The 22423-nt window shown below is 42.9% G+C and overlaps 1 protein-coding gene across 4 annotated transcripts in view; it reads right to left on the reverse strand.

Annotated features, from left to right (window-relative positions):
• The window catches only part of RALGAPA2 (Ral GTPase activating protein catalytic subunit alpha 2), a 282773-nt gene that overhangs the window by 138318 nt on the left and 122032 nt on the right, over positions 1 to 22423 (reverse strand). For all 4 annotated transcript variants that reach the window (XR_003004327.1, XR_003004326.1, XM_024753744.1 and 1 more), the window contains 3 exons: positions 15731 to 15924; positions 14827 to 14925; positions 14441 to 14596 (listed from right to left, as the gene is read on the reverse strand). Coding sequence is in view for 2 of the 4 variants with exons in the window: in XM_024753744.1 (XP_024609512.1) it covers positions 14441 to 14596; positions 14827 to 14925; positions 15731 to 15924 (449 nt within the window). In the remaining 2 variants the exon portion in view is untranslated. The remainder of the gene's footprint in view (positions 1 to 14440; positions 14597 to 14826; positions 14926 to 15730; positions 15925 to 22423) is intronic.

Genomic DNA, 22423 nt, shown 5'->3' on the forward strand with positions numbered 1-22423 from the left:
GCTCAGCTCGCCGGACATGGACTCCATGCTCTGGAAGAGGATCCACCGCCCCTGACAGCCAAGTCTGCGTAGAAAGGCATCTGTGCATCCCAAGAATTTACCAGGGGACGGGGGTGGGGTACAGGAGGGGGTTGGAGAATATTAAACCCTGCTTTCTCTGCGGCAACTGGCTGCTCGTTTCAGAAGAGGCCAAACTGAATCAGGTCTCTCCACTGTCTCCTCCGCCCCATCCTCTACAGCTCTGACCATGTTCTGCAGCAGAAGCAGAAGCAGGGAGTCACGGCATCATCAATAACAAGACGGTTAGCAACGTACAGACGGCACCTAATCACGCGAGTACCTACAGAATCATTAAGGTAGTAATTACCCCATTGAGTGAACCATGCACACGTCTAATTCATGTAGATACCAAAGAGTCGGGCAGCCATACTGTTCCCAGATTCGCTGTTCATCCTGTCTCAGGACTACATCAGCTAGAAACATATTCTTCTTAGGATACTGAAAAGAAATTCTTGGAGGAAACCATAGGCTTAACACACTCAGGTACCACCCAAGGCCGTGGCAAAGGCGCAGGGCAGGTATAATCGACATCCCCCCAATGCCAAGCAGAATAGCTCCTCACCCTCACGCTGGGACCCGCTAGAACCCAACCCACACTCCTGTTATCTTAGGACAAAGTACAGAAATCCAGGAGGGAAAACACATCTCTAATGAATCTGGGTGGCAGTGTGTTTACCTTGTTCCTTTGGGACCATAAAAACTTAGAGAAGATCTAAAAGGTCATCATTCGATCTTTCCATTTCACAGACATGGAGTAGGAGGTCGATCAAGGCCAGAAAGTGCCCAAGGTTTGGACACAAATCCAGGTGCGCTCCCTGTCTTTACCGGAAGAGAAACTGTGAGCCTGTGGTCCACGAGGCACCAGTGGACACCCGTAAGCAGCGAGACTCACACGTGGAGCGCAGCACCACGTGGAGGGCTCTCCAGTGCAGATTACTCTTTCAACTCATTCACTTTGCCCACGAATCGTTGAAAAACGCACATATATTTTTAAAGCTATACTTTCAAGTGAAATCAACAAATGGCTGCTGTGGCTTAAAAATGTGCTTCTGGAATGTATACAGTAGACATGCAGACCTGACTGGCACGGAAGTGCAATCACAGGATGGAACCGGGTCAGAGAGTACGACCTTCTGAATAAGAAGGAGACTTTGCCAAGCATTCTTCCTAGGAAACTGCTAGAAACGAACTCTGTGTGTGTGTGCGCGTGTGTGTGCGTGCACAGGCACGGGTGTGGGGAGCGGGTGGTTGGAAATATTCTGTGGAAAGACACCAAGAAATTGCCTAGGGTTGCAACAAGAAATCGAGATTTGTATTTTTCCCTGAAAATGCAGAGAACCTACAACAGGTGTGGCTTCTGTGTTCATTTACCTGTAGCTTCAACTCTGCTTGCAAGACCCAGGGCTTCTGACGCTGTTAAAGCCCAGCGTCCAGTGCGTCTACCCCCGCCCCCTCCTCACCTGCTGGAGTCGAGAAGCCAGGTTCTCAGGCCCGCCTGGTGCTGCTGAGATCTGCTGGCTGTCTCCCAGCCCATGGCCAGGAACAAGTTAAAGACGAAAAACTGTCTCTGTTGGAGCTTCCATGTCTTCTGGTGTGTTCTCACACCAGAAAATAAAAAAACTTTCGATTGTGATGACTACTCATTCTTTTTATTCTATGATAACACAGAATGCATGTTTCTTTAATTTGCTTCCTTAAAAGTAAAATTATTCCACATGCACATAGGAGCACAAATGAGGCTTTCAACATTTTTGTGTTCTGTTAAAAAAGAAAAAAAAAAAAAAAAGAGGACAACCCGGTGGTCATTCAATTCCGGGAGCCTACAGACCATCCCGCCAGCGTTGGACAGAGGACAAGAGCTGTCCAAATTGGTACCATTTTCGGTTTCTGCTTGGGCAACAGAAGTACAACTGCTACTCCTTCTGGACATAGAGCTCCCAAGAATAGCTGAGATTTGAGAGAAAAATCACCAGACGAGCCAGCTCCGTCAACCCGATTCTGAAGAAACCTCAGGCCAGAACCACTGACAAAGAAGCAGTATCAGCGACCCTGAGACCCAGCCCGGCTGTCCATCCTGCGACGGAGACCATTTGGCACAAATCCCAGCAGAGCAGAACGGGAGGGAATCAGGCCACCCGGGATAATTAACTGACCTCTAAAGAGTCGACACAGGACTCATCGCTTCAAATTCCAGGAATACCCGATTAACATTTAAAAATTAATGTAAAAAGAGAAAGCATTTTGTAAATTCTAAAGCCCCATACATCATGGCTATTATTAAATTACAGCAGCATTTTGAATCATAATCTCATTAAAATATTAATTTTTGAAAGATTGATTGAAAATTGACTTGAAGTAGACTGGATTAAAAATCTATTCATTAAAAAAAGAGTCTGAAATGAAAGCCAAGTCATTCTGATAATTCCAGACAAAAACAGCTATCAGTAAGTTGACAAACTTCTCGAGTGCACACTGGGCTTGAAGGTACATGGCAGCCGCTGTGAGGGGTCTGAGGCAGAGTAAAGCATGGCCCCTGCCTCCCAGCAATGTCCTCTAAGACGCAGGGAACAGTGATGTACAGTTGAGAGTGAGGCCAGACCAAGAGCACAGGGATCCTCTGGGGAACAGCCAGTACTCCAGGGGGACCCAGGAGGGGAGGCAAATTGGTGACACAAAGGCACTGGGTCTTGACAGGAGCCACACTGCACACACTCAACCCAAGGCTCAAGTAAGAGAAGGAAAAAAAAAAAAAAAAGGTAGGTATTTTATTTTAATGTCTTATTACTAAAAGGGTCTCTCGTGTTAATATTTCTCTAGCCCACATATACCTACCAAAGGATATTTTTCCATGGAAGAACGAAAGAAAACTGTTGTTTATTGTCTCTTTAGAAAACAATGTTCTCTCTGAAATGTGTTCCAGTAAATAGCGTTAATAGCGGAACAATCTGCCACTTATTGTTATGTGTTAAAAAGAAATCAACAGACAAAAAGAGATTATTCCCCACAAGGAGAGCACTTTCTCAAAGAAACAAAACTTGCCATTTAAAATGCTCTTCTTGATGTTATTTCCTCATATCCAAACCCAACCTTGATGGATCATAAATCACAGTCATGATTTAAAATCTCTTACATTCAAAAATCACTCCCTTCCAAATGGGAGTTAAAGCATCCCTCGCCGGAAGTAACCATTTAGTACTTGAAATGGTAGAAACCATCTCTTTCTCGACCTCTGATTTCTTCTCTGCCTAAAGAAAAAATGTGAATTTTCTTCAAAATCTTCGTCAAATTCTAAATGGGAAAAGATGATCTTCTAGGTCAACAAGCGATATTCCAGCCACAGGGAACCCCTTCTGCCATCCAGCACCAGGGCCTCACCGTGCTCACTTTTCCAAGGCCCCTGAGAGAGTCGTAAGGACCCCACTTCACAGGACAAGAAGCTCAAGCTAGAAAAGCCCATGTGGTCACCGACGCAAGGAAACAGGGACCTACACGCAAGGTCAGGGCTCAAGCTCCACAGTGGACGTCCGTCTCCTCAGGCTGCCCGTGTGGCGGCCAGGCCAGGTGGCCTTGGAAAGACTCCTCAGAGTGTGAGACGCTTGCAAACCCCAAATTGGCCACCTGCCCTGACTGAACTGGGGCCCCAGACATTTGGAGAAAGCGATCATCTGTGCCTGTGGGCTGACTCTGCACCACGCAGTCTGTGCTCTGGTCACCTGTTCCCTGCCGGCTCCCGGGTGGCCTGCGTGGGTGAGCAGAGGACCCCACCGAGCCCCCAGCCCCTCCACTCACGCCTGCAGCGCCACCCCTCATTCAGACTGGGCTCTGGGCAAAACACATTGCAAATATTTTTCGTTGACTCTGAATTAATCAGCTCACTCCATGTTGTACTTCTTCAAAGTAAAAAATAAATAGGGGGGCTTCCCTGATGGCACAGTGGTTAAGAATCCATCTGCCAAGGCAGGGGACACAGGTTCGAGCCCTGGTCCGGGAAGATCCCACATGCCGTGAAGCAGCTAAGCCCGTGCACCGCAACTACTGAGCCCACGCTCTACAGCCTGCGAGCCACAACTACTGAAGCCCACGTGCCACAACTACTGAAGCCTGCATGCCTAGAGCCCACGCTTGCAACAAGAGAAGCCACCACAATGAGAAGCCCGTGCACCGCAACGAAGACCCAACACAGCCAAATATAAATTAATTAATGAAAAACTAAATAAATGGGGAACTTTACCAGCTCAACCGTAGGAAACTGCACCCCCCTTTTTGGAGAAACAGTCTCATGATGGCAATTTCCATACAGTTCAACCTAAAACACTTGCCTCTCTTGCTTTAGTCTCCCTGGTTGAACCTTCGTGTGCTTTCACGTCCTTGGTTACACTGAGAGCTGCCTTTCATCCTCTGATACCTGCCGAGCTTTGTGGGTTAATTCACAGGGCCTGGTGGCACCTGAACAACTTCTCTTCGAGAACAGGGTTTCCCAACCTCAGCACTGCTGACACTTCAGGCTGTGAAGTCTCTGCTGTGGTCCTGGGTGCCTTAGGGTGTGTGACATCCCCAGCCTCTACCCACTAGATGCCAGTGCAGCCCCCGCCCACTGTGACAAACAGAATGTCTCCAGACACGCCCAATGTCCCCGGAGTGCCCACGCATCTCAGGAATCACTGTTTTCCCATCAATGTGGGTGAGCTCCCCACTGCGCAAGGTCAACGCCTGCTTTGAAACTGACGGAGCCGAAAGCTCAACCGAAAGGTCCAGCTCAGCTGCCACGGTCACCGCTCCTCCCCGGGAGGCATGCGGGTTAAGGAGCTCTCCTGTTAGTCCTTCGATGCTCCGTCAATTGACACATTGATGGAGTGCCCACTCTGTCTGGGAAGAGTCTCCGAAGGAAGATTCTGGTGACTTGGGCTGCAAGAGACCACAGCAGAGTCTCTTCCAGAGAGACTTCAGGGCCAAAGAACGTTTTCTCCACTGAAAAATGCAGGCCAGCTTATACATTACATGGTAAGTGTATTTAGTAGGAATAAAATCTTTTAATTTTTCACATATATTGAGTTGCTATTATATTGCATTTTTATTCAATGTATTTCACGCAGTACGTGCTTATTAGACTCTGACGGCTAAATAGAGATAACTCGTATCCTTCACTGGTAGCATTTACTTGAAAGAAAGTCTTGACATCTTCAGCTCCGAAAGGGAAATCAAACAAAACTCTAGTGTCCGCCTCTCCAGTGGACTTCTCCTCTCTGGACCACCCCCCATGCTATCACCTTACACCTTTTAAAGCTGTGGAACAAGTTCGCTGCACACGTGCTACCCTCATAACCGAAGCCTCCGCCATCTGTTACCTTTCACATATTTCCACTTTCCTTACTTAGGTGTCAGTGGGCTCGGTCTGCAGCTTAATGAAAATAATGACTGGTTTTACAACTGAAAAGAAAAGGAAAAAGCTCTCCAGCCTGTTATTCTGGTGCAGTCATCTATCTTAAGTCTCCATGGCCACTGAGAGCTGAACAAAGTTATAATAAAATCTTCTTTGATGAAACTTGACTAATCTATGGCTTGTCCATTCTCACGAGACCTTCTGGGGAAACACTCAGGAACCAGTGGATGTTACTTGATGATAGAAGACTAACCCTATGATACAGGCTACATTTCATCACTCTGAGTTTGTACAACAAACACATGATAAGAATTATTATTCATGTAACGATCCATGTCAAGAGAGGACTGACATACGCTGCCTATCCTTATATACCGTCTTCTTCCGTCAAACCTAAGTCAGACTTGAAAGGTTTGTTTATTGCTACAGTAAAACTCTTACTTCAATAAAAGATCATTTAATTTGACTAAAGTAAATTCAAACTAATAGCAATTATATTTTTAGAAAAATAAAAGTTTGTTTTTAAGTGTCTAATTACTTTCAAAACCGAACAGTAGCAAAACTGGCTAACATAACACAAAATAACTGAGACTTTTAGAAGTTCTGGTTTAATAACTGTAAATAAATCTACAGTTTGCACATCATCTATCTGAATTCCGACAGGATTAGAAAACACGTTCTCTTACGTGGAGAGAAAATGTGCCTGGAAATCTTTCCCGTACATTTCTACTTCCCAACAGGCGAGAATTCTTTGGGGACACCCCTGGCTGTATCCTGACACACCTGTGGAGCCTACCCTGGTGCTGCGAGGTCCATGCTGAGGAGGGGGTCCCATCCTACCCTGCCCTCACCTTTTCTCAATTCATCACCTTGCCTTTCTGAACCAACATATGCTTTGAGAGATCATGAGAATAGTGTCAGGAGACCTTGTCTTCTCAGGGCACTTACCACTCAGTCCGACACCCCACTGGTCCACGATATCCCACACACAAAATACACAAAACGCACGTGCACACAAGTATATATATATGCACACAGGCAGGTATACACACACGTAAATAAATAAATTCACACACACACATAAACCCTTGCTGGGCCCGCGTTACCTGGTCCCTTTCTATGCCTGTTGCCATCACTCTCTCCTGACCCTAATCCATCCCACAGAACCACTGTGCCTTAAACTTCTTAACATGTTTTTCGGTCGTGTTGAGTGTTGTGCTCAGCTCCCCATTATCTGTGGGACGAACATGGCTCTGAACCAAGGCTCTCTCCAGTGCTGCCTGGATCCTCGTCCATGCATTATGTCCATATACGTATGTGGCACTAAATCGAAACCACTCTGGTCATTGTTCCTTCAACACAGCCCGTGAAATCCCACCCCGCTTCTTGTCATCCTAACCATCGTTGAAAATCCTACTCAAATCCCATCTCCCCTGTGAGCTGCCCTCAAGCCAACTGAGCTCGAGGGGTGTTGAGCACAGTTCCCTCCCTACAGTGTATGTGTGTCACTCACTTGGCCCTTTTCACAAGTGGATGGATATCACGGATACTCATTATTTGTGGGTCTCGTACCACTGGATATGCCCTCAGAACTGGACTAGATCTTTATTGTGGTGGGGAAAAATATTCAACAGGAAAAGATTATTTAAGTTTTTACTGTATTTAGGAAAGGACAATGTGACCCTAATAATAAAATGCCTAACAATAAATCAGAGGACCCAATAATGCTCAAGAGAGGGCCTCCGAGGTCCTCCAGTCCATCTCATCCACTTGACCACCTGTGGTCAGGCAAGGTCCCCATGGCCGGCAGGGGACAGAGCTGAATCTAGTGCCCAGGTCTGTGAGTTGCCAGTACGAGGCTTGTCCTCCATTAAAGTCAAAGTTGAATATATTTTGAAGCCATAGGATACCCTGAAGTCTTGGAATATACATTTCCCCATTCTTAAAAACCTTAGGAATAAGGCCTGGAATTAGTCTTTTTTTCACTCATTGTACAACCCTACAGTTTTTAAAAATTGTATTTCAGTAAAGCTTTTAAGGTAGACTTCTAAAGTTCCTCTACTGATACACATTAAGGTTATTATTTAATCCTCTAAATATCAGTTGGACCTTTAAATTTATAAATATGCACTTTGTCCTGCTAGCAATGAATTAAAATCCCATGAATTCAAACCTTGGTAAAAATCACTCACTGTACAGAAGTACTTCAGAGATGTATTAGAATTATTTCCTTGGATAGGAGACAAATCAGGTCCTTAATCGGACATGTAATTCTTCACTTTTTCTGAAGCTGAATGCTCATTTATGTTTAGCCTTAAATATATTTATAAATTTATGTATATCTAACATACATGGTTCTAGTTATATCTAAATTTCCAGCAAAGAACAACTCTCTGTCTGAGAAAAGGTGATGCAATTATTACGTATCACTGCATGATACAGGCTGTCTGGGGTTATTAAGAGTCAGGTATGGCCAATTTACGAGTGTCACCCCTGCACCTTACTTTCATGGCTCACTGCTGAGTCTTATGCTCACTGAAGGCCCCCTTGGGATCTTTTTACAAATGTATGTTTATTATTATATTATTCCATCATATACCTCATGAGAGGAGGTTGTAACATCCGCTAAGAAAATCACAAACTATTTTGACTTCTGTGATAGAATTATTACTCTATACGTGATGTTTAGAATTATGTTTTCTTTAACATTGGTGTGGAAAAGGTTCATTAAAATATGAAGTCGAATGAAAAGTTGAATTGAAATGTAAAGTTGAATGAAAGCAAAATGTTCCTAAAACAAGTTAAATATTCTTGGCTACAAAACAAATTAAAGGGGAAAACAAGAAATGCTGCAAGTGCCTTTAGCGCCTGAAATATGGAGCCGTGTGGAACCCGTACCACCGGTGCCTCGCAGGGCATCACTGGTAAAGCCAGGTCCTTACTTGCAGACGACAGATTCCCCTCGCTGAGATTGAGATGAGGGGGGTTTCTACCAGGGTGTTAGAGGGTTCACAGGATGCTGGAGGACCCACTCGGGAACCCTGCACAGCCAGGCACCCAGCCACCGGGAGTGGTTCCCACGGGGTCTCGGCTGCCAGTGACGCAGGTGCCCGAGCAGCAGCCCCAGCACAACTGTCCCGCCCCCGCCCGCTGTCCAGAGCCACACCGGGGCCCCTGCTGGGCCGGAACCTGGCTGGATGTCGACTGGGCCGCAAGGGTCCAGCTTTCCGGCATCCATCCCACAGAGGGCACGCTGCCTGGGGCGGGGAGCAGGTGGAAGCGGAGCCAATGGCCAAGGACACACAAGAAACGGTCGAGTCACAAAAGGGTAACTGGAGATGTCATTCCTTGTGTCTGACCCATGGCAGGGGGAGGGGTTACTTCTCCCCATGGTCTGAGATTCCACGATGCTTGGGTTACATTTTTTTACTCAAATTATTATGTTTAAAAGTAAGAAAATATATGGGGAAGGGGAAAAACATCAACACCCTAAGATATCGGAAAAATAAAACGGGCTTGGTTGGTCGAGGGGCTGCTGTCCCATCCCTGTCCTCAGTGTCACTGCGAGGGCTTGTGCTCACTGAGCGCTGTCGCATCCAGGCCCTGAACTGAGTGCGTTACACGCTCTGCCCCCTCAAAGTCTCCCGATGGCCCTCCAAGGCGGCACTCTAATTACCTGCATTTGCAGATAAGGGAGCCCAGGCACAGTGAGGTCAGATCACCTGGCTCATCAGAGGGACACCAAGCCTGGTGCTCAGAAAGGCTCAAAGCCCAGGCTCTTTTTTTTTTTTTTAATTTTATTTATTTATTTTTAAAGAGCAGGTTCTTATTAGTTATCCATTTTATACATATGTCAATCCCAATCTCCCAGTTCATCACACCACCACCCCCCTGTCACTTTCCCCCCTTGGTGTCCATACATTTGTTCTCTACACCTGTGTTTCTATTTCTGACCTGCAAACCGGTTCATCCGTACCATTTTTCTAGATTCCACATATATGCGTTAGTATACGACATTTGTTTTTCTCTTTCTGATTTACGTCACTCTGTATGACAGTAAAGCCCACGCTCTTAACTGTCACCTGACAGTATCATGACTTCACATGGTGAGGGCTCAAGTCTGTAGCTGGATGGTCACCTCGGGGTGGAACAAAACCTATTTCCCCACCTGAGAGAGGCCTCGTGCTTTTTGGTTTGCTGCAAGTCACGATAATACAACATCATAGATGAAAACGACATAGACCCACATTTCCCAAAATTTCTATATGCAAATTTGCAACAATAATTTTGCATTGATGTAAACTTTGCACTTAAAAGTGAATTTAACTTTGATGTATTTAACAGACAAATCGCATTAAGACATTAAATCTGTAAGTCATTGTTAAAAAATAGTTTACTTATTTTAAGCAAAGAAAACTTTCCAGTCTTTGATATATGTTCTCAGAAACATAAAAATAAAATTTCTTTCCTCAGCTGTCCTTTTCCATTTCACACATATTGATCTTTCCATATGTTTTAAATAACGATGAAATTAACAGGACCTGTATTTAATAAATCCAAATCCTTTCATGTCCAAATATTTTGGGGGAGACTGAGGTGAAAAAGCTGCTTAAGTATTAGGAGAAACCGGGAACAGCTTTGGAAGAGAAGCAGAAGGCAGTGGGGAGCCGGGCGGGCCACTGGGGAAGGTGTTTGCAGGCTGGGGTGGGAGGAAAGTCTGGTAAGGAGGATTCGGAGGTGGGGCAGGACCGAGGCCAAAGCCCAGCGGAGACAAGAGGGAGAAGGAATACGACCAGGGCCTGTTTGTTTGCACAGTGTGAGTCGGGTGAGCTTATCTGTTTGGTGTGAGTCAATGGGCAAAAGGCAGACCGTGTGGAGTAAGCCGGGCTGCCTGTGAATTCTCACAGCCCTTTTTATGTGTGGCACTGGGCAGACGTCCTCAATATCTTTTGAGCCTTAGCTATTTATACAGCGGGTTGTGATATTTATCTAACTGAACTGCAGAGAAGAATTGATGGGACAACATCATGAGTTCCCAGCACACAGTCTGGCACTGGGGTGCTGGGGAAATTAAGACCCTCTGCCCATCCCCCTGCCCCGTCCCCCCCCCCCCAGACACAGAGCAGCAGGACAGAATGAAGCCAGCTGGAAGACCCCTTCACAGGCAGTCTGGGCAGTCCTGCACGTCATCCTGAATCTTATTCATAATTTATAGTTATTTCCGAAAGTTTTTATGATCCTAAATATTTTCTAAATCAGTAACAGAATCAAATTTTTAAAAGTTCATAGTCAAGGAAGAATAAAGCCATTTCAAAGCATTTTCTCAATCACACTAATAAACTGTAAACGTCCACTGTACACGTACTGTGGGAAATACTACTCGGTAAGGCCCCTGTTTTATCTATGACATTGTTGAGTGACTGGAATAGCTAAAACTGGTCCAGTCGGGCTTCCCTGGTGGCACAGTGGTTGAGAGTCTGCCTGCCGATGCAGGGGACACGGGTTCGTGCCCCGGTCCGGGAAGATCCCACATGCCGCGGAGCGGCTGGGCCCGTGAGCCATGGCCGCTAAGCCTGCGCGTCCGGAGCCTGTGGTCCGCAACGGGAGAGGCCACAACAGTGAGGGGCCCACGTACCGCAAAAAACAAAACAAAGCAAAACAAAAAAAACTGGTCCAAGCAACATTGAGAACAGTTGGTTTGGAATATGCTACATTTTGAATTCTGGCTGTTTGCTATACGTATTATTACTTTCTAAAATATAGAAATAACTGTATTTATTTAAATAATTAATTTGCTATTATATTAGATGAAATTGTGATTTTATATGATTGTAACACAACACAATCATACCTGTTTTACAATTTTTTTCTTTTAACGAGAAGAAATCTTCAATTACTATAAGCACTCTTACGTTTGGAATAAAGATATTTGACATTTTAGATCTTACTTCTAGTTCAACACTTTATTAGTCACCACTGGCATGATTTTGCTACTCTCAGATCTACGAAAGCATCTGTAAAGCGGCCAGGCCACAGCACCGAGCTCCCACAGCGCTGGGTCTCCCAGCAGTTCTAAGGCTCAGTGTGGTCCATGAACCAGGCAGCCGAGAGTCCTGCAGACAAGGGTGCCACCCAGAGGCCAAAGGAGGAAATTCACTTTGGATTTTGTTGGAAGACAAAATTATAAATATTAAAAATCTAAAAATGATTTGCTATTACTTATTAAAAAATAAGGAACATTTTAACAAGGTTCTCTCTGCAGGAACGAAGGCTTTTAGTGCCAGGCTACGTAGAAGTGTAGCTCTTTGAAGACTCTCACGAGATGGAAACAGCCCTGAGATGGTCCAAGTTGCAGGTGCCCAGTGCGTCAACTAAAACATTGAATTTAACTCTATTCTCTAGAGCAAATGCTTTCTTTTCTTATAATTAATATAACATGTGTTTCCAGAAGTCATGTAAGTTCTGGAGCAACCACCATGACCTGTTTAGACATGTGGACCAAAAGTTAAACTCATTACCGGAGACATTTCTTACTTAAATGAGAAAAGTTTCTTTCATTAGAAAGCCTTCTGTGTAATTTTCTTCTGGCAAAGGAATAAAGTTTATTTAGAGTAGTTCTGTTTGGCAGACAGTCAGGGCTTCTAAAACATATACCAATAATTGTTAAGGTTAAAGCATAACAGTCAATTCTATGAAACGCATAGCAACTCAAGCTTCTAATGGTCGAAACAGTAGGCTGATTAGAAAATAGAGATTTATGATATCCCCGTTTTCTCTTAGAAGTCTGAATGTTGGGATTACTGCTAGCAATGGGCCGTCATTTAAGATTGACACATTTTACAGTGAACTACAAAAGATCAAACTTAACCAAAATTAAGGGATACATTAAATGTGAAAATTATTTTAAGTATAAAATTTGAAAACTCCTTTTTCTACACTGTAAAATCCCATTTTTAAAAAAAAAATTTGTTTAGGTCTTTATTTAATTTGTTACAATATTGCTTCTGTTTTTTCTAAGTTTTGGGTTTTTGGCCATGAGGCATGTGGCATCTTAGCGCCCCAACCTGGGATCAAACCCGCACCCCCTGCATTGGAAGGCGAAATCTTAACCAGTGGACTGCCAGGGATGTCCCAAAACCCCATTTTTGAAATAATGTTTTGGGTACTCAAATGTTATACAGATTTCATCTCATTTTATTGTTTCATTTTCACTACAACACAATTTAAAATAGAAAGAGGATTCTAAACACACCTCCTTATGTGAGTTTCTGGAAAGCTCATTCTAGAAATACTGTTTACAGCTGACTTCAAATTTTTTTAAAAATTTAATTTAATTTATATTTTATACAGCAGGTTCTTATTAGTTATCTATTTTATACATATTACTGTATGTCAATCCCAATCTCCCAATTCTGACTTCAAATTTGTTTTTATTAAATAAGAAGATTCTACAGTTGATTGTCATTTCCAAGTAGATGTTTTCCCTGCAAATCTTAGCAAGATACTGCTTTAAAGTACAGCGTTGTTAACTAAACCTTCCTCTCTTGGTTCTGTCACTGAGGGATCTCATTATTATCTGTGAGTTAATTCTCTTCCCTATTTCTACCCCTTAATCTTCCACATGCCCTGAGTTGCATCATTCTGTAAAACATGCTTCCGTCCGCAATGATGGCTGCAAAATATCTGAGCAAGGAGTACAAACAGGTCTACTTATGTGTCTCTATTCCTACATTTGTTTAGGAAATAAACGAGCCTGTGCATCTAAGTCCAGTCTCTGCTCTACAGATGTCCATTGCACACTGCTGGAATTGGAGCGAATATGACAGAGACAACCCAGTAGGACAGTATGGCTATTACTTCAGAAGAAAAGTTCAGTGACTGAAGCTCGAAGTGTTTATCAGGGAATATTTTACAAGAGCTTTAAACAGGGCCCAAGGTAAGGCTGGCAAATCCAAAGAATGACCTCTTCCATGTATCAAAAGGTCCGTGTGTCTGCATCATATATTCAAAGCATCAAATAAAGACAGAAAGGATGTCTACTTGGTAGTTCACGAATGATTCAAGTTCACTGGTAAGTATCTACAATTTAAAGGGTAAATTCTGAAACACTCCTCAAATCTCTAATCAGTCAAGAAGACTTAGTGATAAAATTAAATGCCTTCAAACCTCTTATACCTTTCCCTTTCCTTCTCCCCATCTCCAGTGCTACCATCTTAGTTCTCGCCATTTAAAAAAAAATCTATATTTCTTTAATCACTTCCTAATTAACCTCCAGGCCCAGCCTCCTACTCTACCCCACCACCGTCACATCTCTAAATCCATCCTCCAGATAGTGTCCAGAATAAGCTCAGGCTTCACAAATCAACCTCTTCACTTGCCTGCTCGATATTCAGACAGCAAGTCAAAAGTCAGTGTTCCTGCCGGTCCAGGTCCTCTGCCCACCACCAGGGGACTTCCAGAGGGAGGAAGCCGAGGGCTACAGGCTGATTGCTAGTGGCTCCTTTGGCCCTTCTGTTTCAACTTAACTACCAATCACATTTCTTTGAGAGACTCCTTATCAAGAGATGTCAGGATCCCTAATCTATAGGTGAGGTTGTTCACAAAAACATCCTAACTCCTAAAACAGTAGCTTTCGAACATTTTTAAATGACCAAAATCATTTTCTTCATACAATAGCTAATGTAGAACCCCAACAAAAAGTGGGTAAGTATTTTTGAGGCTGACAACAGGCAGATGTTAAATCATACATAACTGGACAGGCCAAGGGGTAAAATTCAAATTTGGCTGGTGAAATGCAGAGTCAGTGGGGAGAAGCAGCTCCGGTGAGACAAGTCAGACTCACATTTCTGAAAGGCCGCTGGTGCTGCTGGGTGTAGAAGACGCGGAACTAATGAGGATTTCAACATTTTGGAGGTACTTTCATAAACCCCAATTTCACCTGCAAAGAGCGACATGCACTTTCCGAACGACAGGCCACCGCGACGGCGGAGTCCCAGATACCTGGTCCTCGCTGGTTAGTCCCAGGTGCATGACGAGGTAAAAATGCACCAGGAAGTCTGAGTTGGGCAGCACGTCCTGGCGTCGGGTCATCATGGCGCAGATCAGCTTGTAGGCTTGGAGTTTGCCTTCCTTATATGCACCGGGCAGCGTTGTCGCCTGCCAAGGAGACATTTAGAGATTTAATCAATTCCGGATGCAGATGCATTTTGTCCATTCACTTACTTTTCAGTTTTCCATAAAGTTGTTGATGGAGATGTGGGATGCGCTGGCTGGAGTGAGATCCAGCCTGTCCTCAAAACATGCAGTCTTGGGCAATTACATTTTTTAAACTCAATTTAGGAAGGAAGAGGAAATTACAATAAAGGAATAAACACATATTCACTTGCCTTAAATAGCCATGATGCAAACATTCTGAGGGGTGGGATCAAGGCGGGAGGAGACGGAGAAGACTGGTTATCCAGGCTTATTGCTAGGTTATCCCGTATCTAATTCACAAAGAGGAGACTTTTAGGGAAGGCAACACACAGTTTATCCCAATGATACTTCAGAAACGTGCTCCATGGTCAAACAGCTGCTCCCAATTAAATTTCTGTAAGTTGAGTGAAAAGCTACAACATTTACAAGTGTTTTCTTTTATCATGAGGTCTACTGTCTTTTTGAACTGTGTGGTGGTTTTAGATCTAATACAAAACAAGGGCATTGTTTTTCCTTCAATCTTAATGCCTGGAGAGGCCTCCCTGAACTCCAAATGATAAGGGATGGTTTCACAGGTTATACTGTATAAACACGAACTGTGTTTTTGGAAAAAAAAAAAAAAGTACTAACATGGGGAAAATGTATGTTGTAAACAAAAACAAAAACCAGAATGAAAATTGTATGGACTCTAAGATAGTTCTTTTATAAAAATATGTTTATCCACAGAAATAAGTTATATATTAATATTGGTTTTCTCTGTGGATGGTGAGATTGTCTTCTTAACATTTTTCTACATTCTTCCAATTTTGTACAATAAAACCAGTATCACTTGATAAAGAGAGTAACTAAAACTAGTGTATAATATCCCATTCTTTAATATCCTATAGTAACAGTCTACTTGCACATTAGACGAAATAACTCTTAGGCGTTTATAAAATGACCAAACTATAAGTATTATTATTTATTCTTGGATCGTCAAACGTACTTTGTCTAAACATCTAAACTTCTGTTCAGAAGTTACGTGCAACACAGTTTTTATGTCAAGTGATAAGGCAATGCTCTCGTATTAGAATAAAAGGTGATGGCAGGACTTACCTTCGCTAGTTTGTACCAGAGTTCATAGAGATAGCCAAACACTCTGGCATGGATCTTGGGTGACTGGATATTATTCACGTCTCCGAGGATTCCCAAGATTCTTCGCCATAACACGGCGGCCGAGTCTGGGTGCCAACCCGTGAGGGTCCCCCCAGCGATTATGCTACAGTCATCAGCAAGGCATTCGCTGCTATCTGTGGGGAAAGATGTGTGTTAACCCTGTAAATGCAATTTTGATTTCATTGTTACAGCCTTTTTTTCTGTCATGCAAATTACCTGTGCTTGAAAATTTACATGTTCAGAGTGAAATAAGATGAAGTGTGAAATGGCTGACAACTTGGAAGGACAGAAAGACAGAAAAGTGGGCTCCATGAGGAAAGGTTAGATGATTCTGCTCCTTTCCAACTAAAAGGACAACAGCCCAGAGATGACAGAACAGTTCCTGGAGACCCTGTGAAGGGCTTTATAAAGCAGCAGGGGGGTGGGGAGGAGAACTTGAGCAGGATAGGTAGGGAACAGGGCCATGAAAAAACGTGGCCGGGGAGGCCTCATGGCTGGAGTGACATTTGTGGTGGCTGTTACTATTCACTCAGGTTTATGGGGGAGGTATATAGTTTGCTTATAATAAATTTTACCCTTCTTGGATTCAAGGACTTGTAAGAAAGGTATACGATGGTGTAACTGTCACCACACACTGCCACCATAATTGATACGAAATAGCCCCTTCACTCCACAAGTGCCCCTTCACAGTCAGTCCCCTCCCCAAACCTCTGTTCCAGACAACCACTGCTGTTTTTTGTCCCTACATTCTGCAGTTTCCAGAATGTCCGATAAATGGAATCCTATAGTAAGCAGCTTTTCTGTCTGGTTCCTTTCACTTAGCATAATGCGTTTATTTGAGAGATTCATCCAAGGGGTTGTGTATCCACAGGTATGATAGTTTATCCACTGACCTGATGAAGGACATTGGAGAGTTTCCTGGTTTTGGTGATTATAAATAAAGCTACAATTGCATACAGGCTTTTGTGGGAACACGTTTACATTTCTTGTTTGTAAGACCAGAATCACAAATGGCACATGGTATTTCTCTGCTTGCTTCTCGCTTTTAGTGGACCACGTCTTCCTGTGGCTGCCTGAGGAAGGCGCACGTCCTCATGTCTGAAAGTCTTGGGTCCCTGACTTGTGATTCATAGTTTGGCTGGGTACAGAATTCTGTGTTGGAAAAGTGCTCACTTTCCTGTAGTTTCCTTTGTAATTTTAGAGTCAGCAGCGTTCCAATTCTTGAAATTTTTTGGGGTGAAAAATTATTAACTCTGGAGAGTTTCAACCTGTCTGAAACAGGTTGAAAAAGAGAGCTTCTCTTTTATTTGAAGCTTCAGTAAAGCTAGGAATTGTCCTCTTAATTTTAAATAACTCTATTAGAATTAACCTATTGTATTGTTTTTTAATTTTATATTGTTTTTGTAGCTCTGTTCCCTTTTTCACTCCCAATATTTTTTCCTTGATCTGTCTTGCCTATTTGTCTATTTTATTCATGTTTTTAAAGAGTGGTCTTTGTTTTCTCTATTGCTTTCTAGTATATGTTATGTACTTAGCTTTACTAGTTCCTTTTTTGTCAACTTCTGTATATTATTCTGCTGCCATTCTTTTCCTAATTTTTTGAATAAGACATTGAATAAATTAGTGTCTTTTGCTTCTAGTGTACACACCTAAGGCCACGTATTTTCCTCCATATCAGTACTCAGCTACATTTCGCTGTAGTCAATTTGAAATATTTTCCAGCTCACAATTTGATTTCTTTTTGGACTTAATTTATTTGAAATGCAGTTTTAGTTTCTTAATGTCATTTTCTTCTCTTTTCTTTTTGTTCTTCTGAATTTATTTCATCATATTCATGGAATGTAATACAGTTTCAAATCATGGACATGTTGAGGCTTGCTTAATGATCTAACTGGTCAATTTCTGTAAATGTTCCATGTGCTTTAAAAAAAAATCTCAGGTATTTTTAAATTAAGTTCAAAAAATTTTATACATATAGATCTACATTCAATCAAGATTAACTGTATTGTGTAAATCTTCTCTATTTTAATATTTTTTCTGCTTAACTCATCTATTAATGAGAGCTGATATTAAAATTTCCTACTATGATTATGGTTTTATCAGTAGTTCCTAGTAATTCTGTCAAATTTTGCTTCATATATATCTGGAAGCTATGAAGTTCATGTAAATTCAGAATTATTGCTGTCACTAATAAATGACTTCTGCTTTAAAGTTTATGTGACTGACATACACAGAGCTACACCCCTGGTCCACCTTTCTTCCTATGTATCAATGTGTTTATTTATTTACTTAGGATCTCCCTGTATATTATGCATTAGGGGTACCTCTGGTAAACATCATATAGCTGGATTTTATGTCTTCAACCTAACCCAAGAGTTTCTGAATTGAACTGCAAGTTTATATTGTTTATTTTTATTGTAGCTGCTGATTTATTTGATTTTTATCTCTCACATCTTACTTTTGGCTTTCCGTTTAAGTCACCTCTGCTTTGCTTCTCTTTTGAATCTTTGGAGGGGGTTTAAAGAGCTGTGTCCCACCCAGACACGGTGGCAACCATTAACCACCGCTGAGCGTCATCTTGGGTGCATATATTGCTGGGGCCTAACCATAGAAATGGGAGCACAGTCTACGGATGCGAGGAGCTCAAGTAGAGGGATGAGCAGAGCCGGCAAGGACCAGGAGGAGTGGGTGGAGGAGGGACCAGGGCAAATCCAGGGCGGGCTCCGCGCGCTTCCCGCACTGTGCCCGAGACAGCTGCTGACAGCTTATTATCAATATATTCATTATGGAAAGATGCCAAGACCCTGAAACAGAGGATTTGATACGGATGGTACATGTTGTCATGGACAGATCTTCCCAAATCCAGGAGCACTGTTCCTTCTTAGAGCAAAACACATCTGTATTTCCCACATCCGTATCATACAATCAACTGACGTGACACAGATAATCCAAGCCGGAATCCCACACAGTGTGCCTGCATAGACAGCAAAAGCCTAATTATGGCCCTTCTGGGCTCTCAGACTGACTTTTACAAAACCTCAGAAGACAGGCTCGACCTCATCACATTTACTCTGTAAAATGCATGCAGTATCAAGCATCTGACGGTCCAAGAAGGTTTGCTGAAGCTTCAAACGAACCTTACAAACCAACCTAAGCTCCCAAGTGAACAAGCAGCATGATACAGCATTTATTTTTCTCAAGAAGAATGAGAAAAATTCTCATCCATGAGTCTTTAATTCCTTGAGGGGTAAAAAAAAGTAAGGGAACTCAGTGACTTAGAGCTTTGCTCCATCCCCAACCATCACCCCCAAAATGCAGCCATCTGAGGTGGAGATTAGCCTCCAGCCTTCTAGTCAGGCTGGGACTTCCCTTGAGTGACAGCTCCAAGTAAACAGAGTTCAGGTGTCTTATCACCTATACCTCCCTGCTACCTGCCAGCAAACACATTCTCAGTTATGGAAGGATCCCCCCCTCCAAAAAAAGAATCTGTTTCAATACTGCTTTGCTCTCAGAAAAATGTATTCCTCAGTGATAAAATTCTAGGTAGCATCCCCCATCACATTATCACAATACAGGGAGTCTTTTCGAGGTATTTGAAACGACTGCATGCTCAATATAACTGTGAAAAAAATTTTTTAATGAGTTGAAATGTTTTTACCCAAAATTATTCCACTCATGGCATAAGTAACAGAACAGATGCTGACATTTTGCATGTAGATGGTTCCTCAGTGAGGCAGCACTTAGTTAAGAACCGAGATTTGAGAGATTTCTGAAAATTTCATGTTCACCTTAAAAACACCAAACACTTAGTTCATTTTCTTTTTCATGAGCAAGCTAGTATGCTAGCCTAGCAGCTTTTTGTTCCATTATTATTAAATGCTATAGAGACATTAACATTTTTTTGTTGTTGTTAAAGTAGGAAGTCTTGCAAACAAATAAAAGTTATATCATCTTTCTCCCAAAACATACAGGACTTTAATACAGGAGCAATCTAAAGTTCAGAACTTTGCAAATATGCAAAAGATTTTAGCCATGAGATAAGTCTTGGTAATCAGTAAAACACGCACTTAGGACCCAAGGGTGACTTCACACAGCAGCAGTCTCCTGTAGGTTTGGTGGAAGGTTGATGAAACATAGCTGGTGCTTTGGAAATGATTTTCCTTTTTTTTTTTTTTTTTTGCGGTACGCGGGCCTCTCACTGTTGTGGCCTTTCCCATTGCGGAGTTCAGGCTCCGGACGCACAGGCTCAGCGGCCATGGCGCATGGGCCCAGCCACTCCACAGCATGTGGGATCTTCCCGGACCGGGGCACGAACCCGTGTCCCCTGCATCGGCAGGCGGACTCTCAACCACTGCGCCACCAGGGAAGCCCAATGATTTTCCCTTTTGAGTTGAAAACTTAACCAAAGGCACAAACCCAAAGGCTCAACAGAAACACCTTAATTCTGGGACCAGAAAAATTAGGCCTAGACTTTTGATTAAAAGCGGAGAAGACACAGGTTGGCACTCTGCTGACCATCACTGCCGCCTGACCTTCTTTCTCCTTCCTCATCTGCTTCCCAGGCACACGCAACATTCATGTTAAAGATTACAAAGGAGAGCAAGCAACCCCACGGTACTTCTCATCGTTATTTTTCTTTAGAAAGTTTTATGTTTTCAAAATAGATCAAAGCCTGGTGGAAATGCCAAAAATGTCTGCAACGGCAGATGGTGCCGACACACCATTCCTGTGAATGCTTTTGGTGGCAGGTAACAGTGATAATTAAAAGCACAAGTTATAATTAAAAGCAGAAATGGTCAAAGGATTTCGATAACAACATCTAGAGGCAGGGCTGTGATAAATATACTAAACAAGAGACTTGGAAACGCAATTGTACATATTTTTTATTATCAAAAAAGGTTAAAATTTCATTGCTGTTTTTAGCTAACTCAAACAACAGCCTGCAGCTTAAAGCTTATTCATTCACTGATCCAAGTATTTACTGACTATTCCTCCCCTGCTATGTAGTGTCCTGGGAGCCAAGAATCAGCTGTGAACATGACCAGTGAGCAATGACCAATGACAATCCCGCCCCTGAAGCTTACCTTTCAACGGTGGGGGGGGGGGGGAACACCACTGACCTTTTTCCCCAACTAAAGCAAAATGCTGAAAACCACTTCTTACTGAACTTTATCTTAAAACGTATCAGCGATTTGACAGGCACCTGGAAGGAGCAACAGAGCTGGCCCTTACCTGCAGCATTCTGCTAACCCTGAGTTCTTAAAGTTTCTCTGACAATGAAAAGGAAGTTTTCCTTATGCTGAAGTTGAATTAGTAACTGACACGTTTCTTATGGTTAGCTTTTTTTTTTTCCATCCCATTTAAGAAAGCCTTCCCTACCCCAAGGTCTTAGACATATTTTTAGAGGATATTTTCTTCCAAAAGTTCTTAAGTTTTCCTTTCTACATTTAAGTATTTTATCCATAGGGACCTGGCTGTGGGCAAGGTGGGAGGTAGGGAATCTGTCCCATTTTCTGCCCTGTGGCTAAATATTGTCCCACAGGCCTTTGTGGGGGCAGTCCATTCTTCCCTTGTCAGACCTGGAATGCTGTCTCTTTCGTGTATCAGGACTCCGTGCCTGTGTGGATCCAGTATGCATTTTATACTCCATTCCCTTAGTCTATTTGTCTATCCCTGTGATTAAAACTCCTTTTAAATAAATCACATAGCACTTATTGCATTATTTGTCCTTATCAGGATAAATGTCTTATTTTTGGTAAGCTCGTAAGTCAGTCATGGCTATGACTTATTCACCTTTTTATTTCTTATAGCATCAAATTCAGTATTTCTAGACTATAAGCTTATTTGCTAAATAAGAGATGAGGTCAACAGCAATACTGATTCTTACCTATGGAATCAAAAATACTCCCCCCCTAGAAAATCATAAGCTCAACAGAACAAAACTTATGCACAAGTCAACTCTAATTTCTTGTTTTCGGTATTCTTGACGCTCTGGCATCTGGGGCCTCCTTGACCAGGAAGGGACTGCCCATCCCAGGGTTAGTTAATTCCTAGAGATAGCAAACAACTCCCCAGGGAGTGGGTCTTCCACATGCAAACCCCACAATCCCAAACCCAGGCCTCCCACCTACCTCCTCTGTCCAGCTCTTGCTATCAAGGGGATGTCCCTGTGCCCTCATCACCATGGGGTCCGGCACCAGGCAACCAGGGTCAGTGTCTGTGCTCTAGGGTCTGCTGAAATTATACCAACTAGCCGCTCCTGAGTCTGCATAGCCTGCCTTGCCTTCCCTTTCCCGTGCAAACGACAGTAAAGGCTGTTGCCCACGCTTTCCCCTCTCTTCCTGCCCCTAACCCTTGTGCCTCCTCATGTGCCCCCCTGCGTGGCATGTTGTGCCCCTATTTCTATAAACTTCTTCCTTCATGACAATCATCTCCATGTCTTGCCATACAAATCCCAGCACATTGTGAAACAATCCACCATAAATTTAGCTGTTATTCTCAGAAAACATGAAATGATTTAAATAAGAAAGCAAATATAAAACTGAACTGTTAGCTTGCCAATGATAAAGGAATTTAAGATTTTGGAAGCAGTTTACTATTCTAAGCATTTGATAACTGGCAGGATTATTCAAC

Source organism: Neophocaena asiaeorientalis, unplaced genomic scaffold, assembly GCF_003031525.2.
Source record: "Neophocaena asiaeorientalis asiaeorientalis breed wild unplaced genomic scaffold, Neophocaena_asiaeorientalis_V1.1 scaffold302, whole genome shotgun sequence".
Taxonomy (NCBI): Eukaryota; Metazoa; Chordata; class Mammalia; order Artiodactyla; family Phocoenidae; genus Neophocaena; species Neophocaena asiaeorientalis.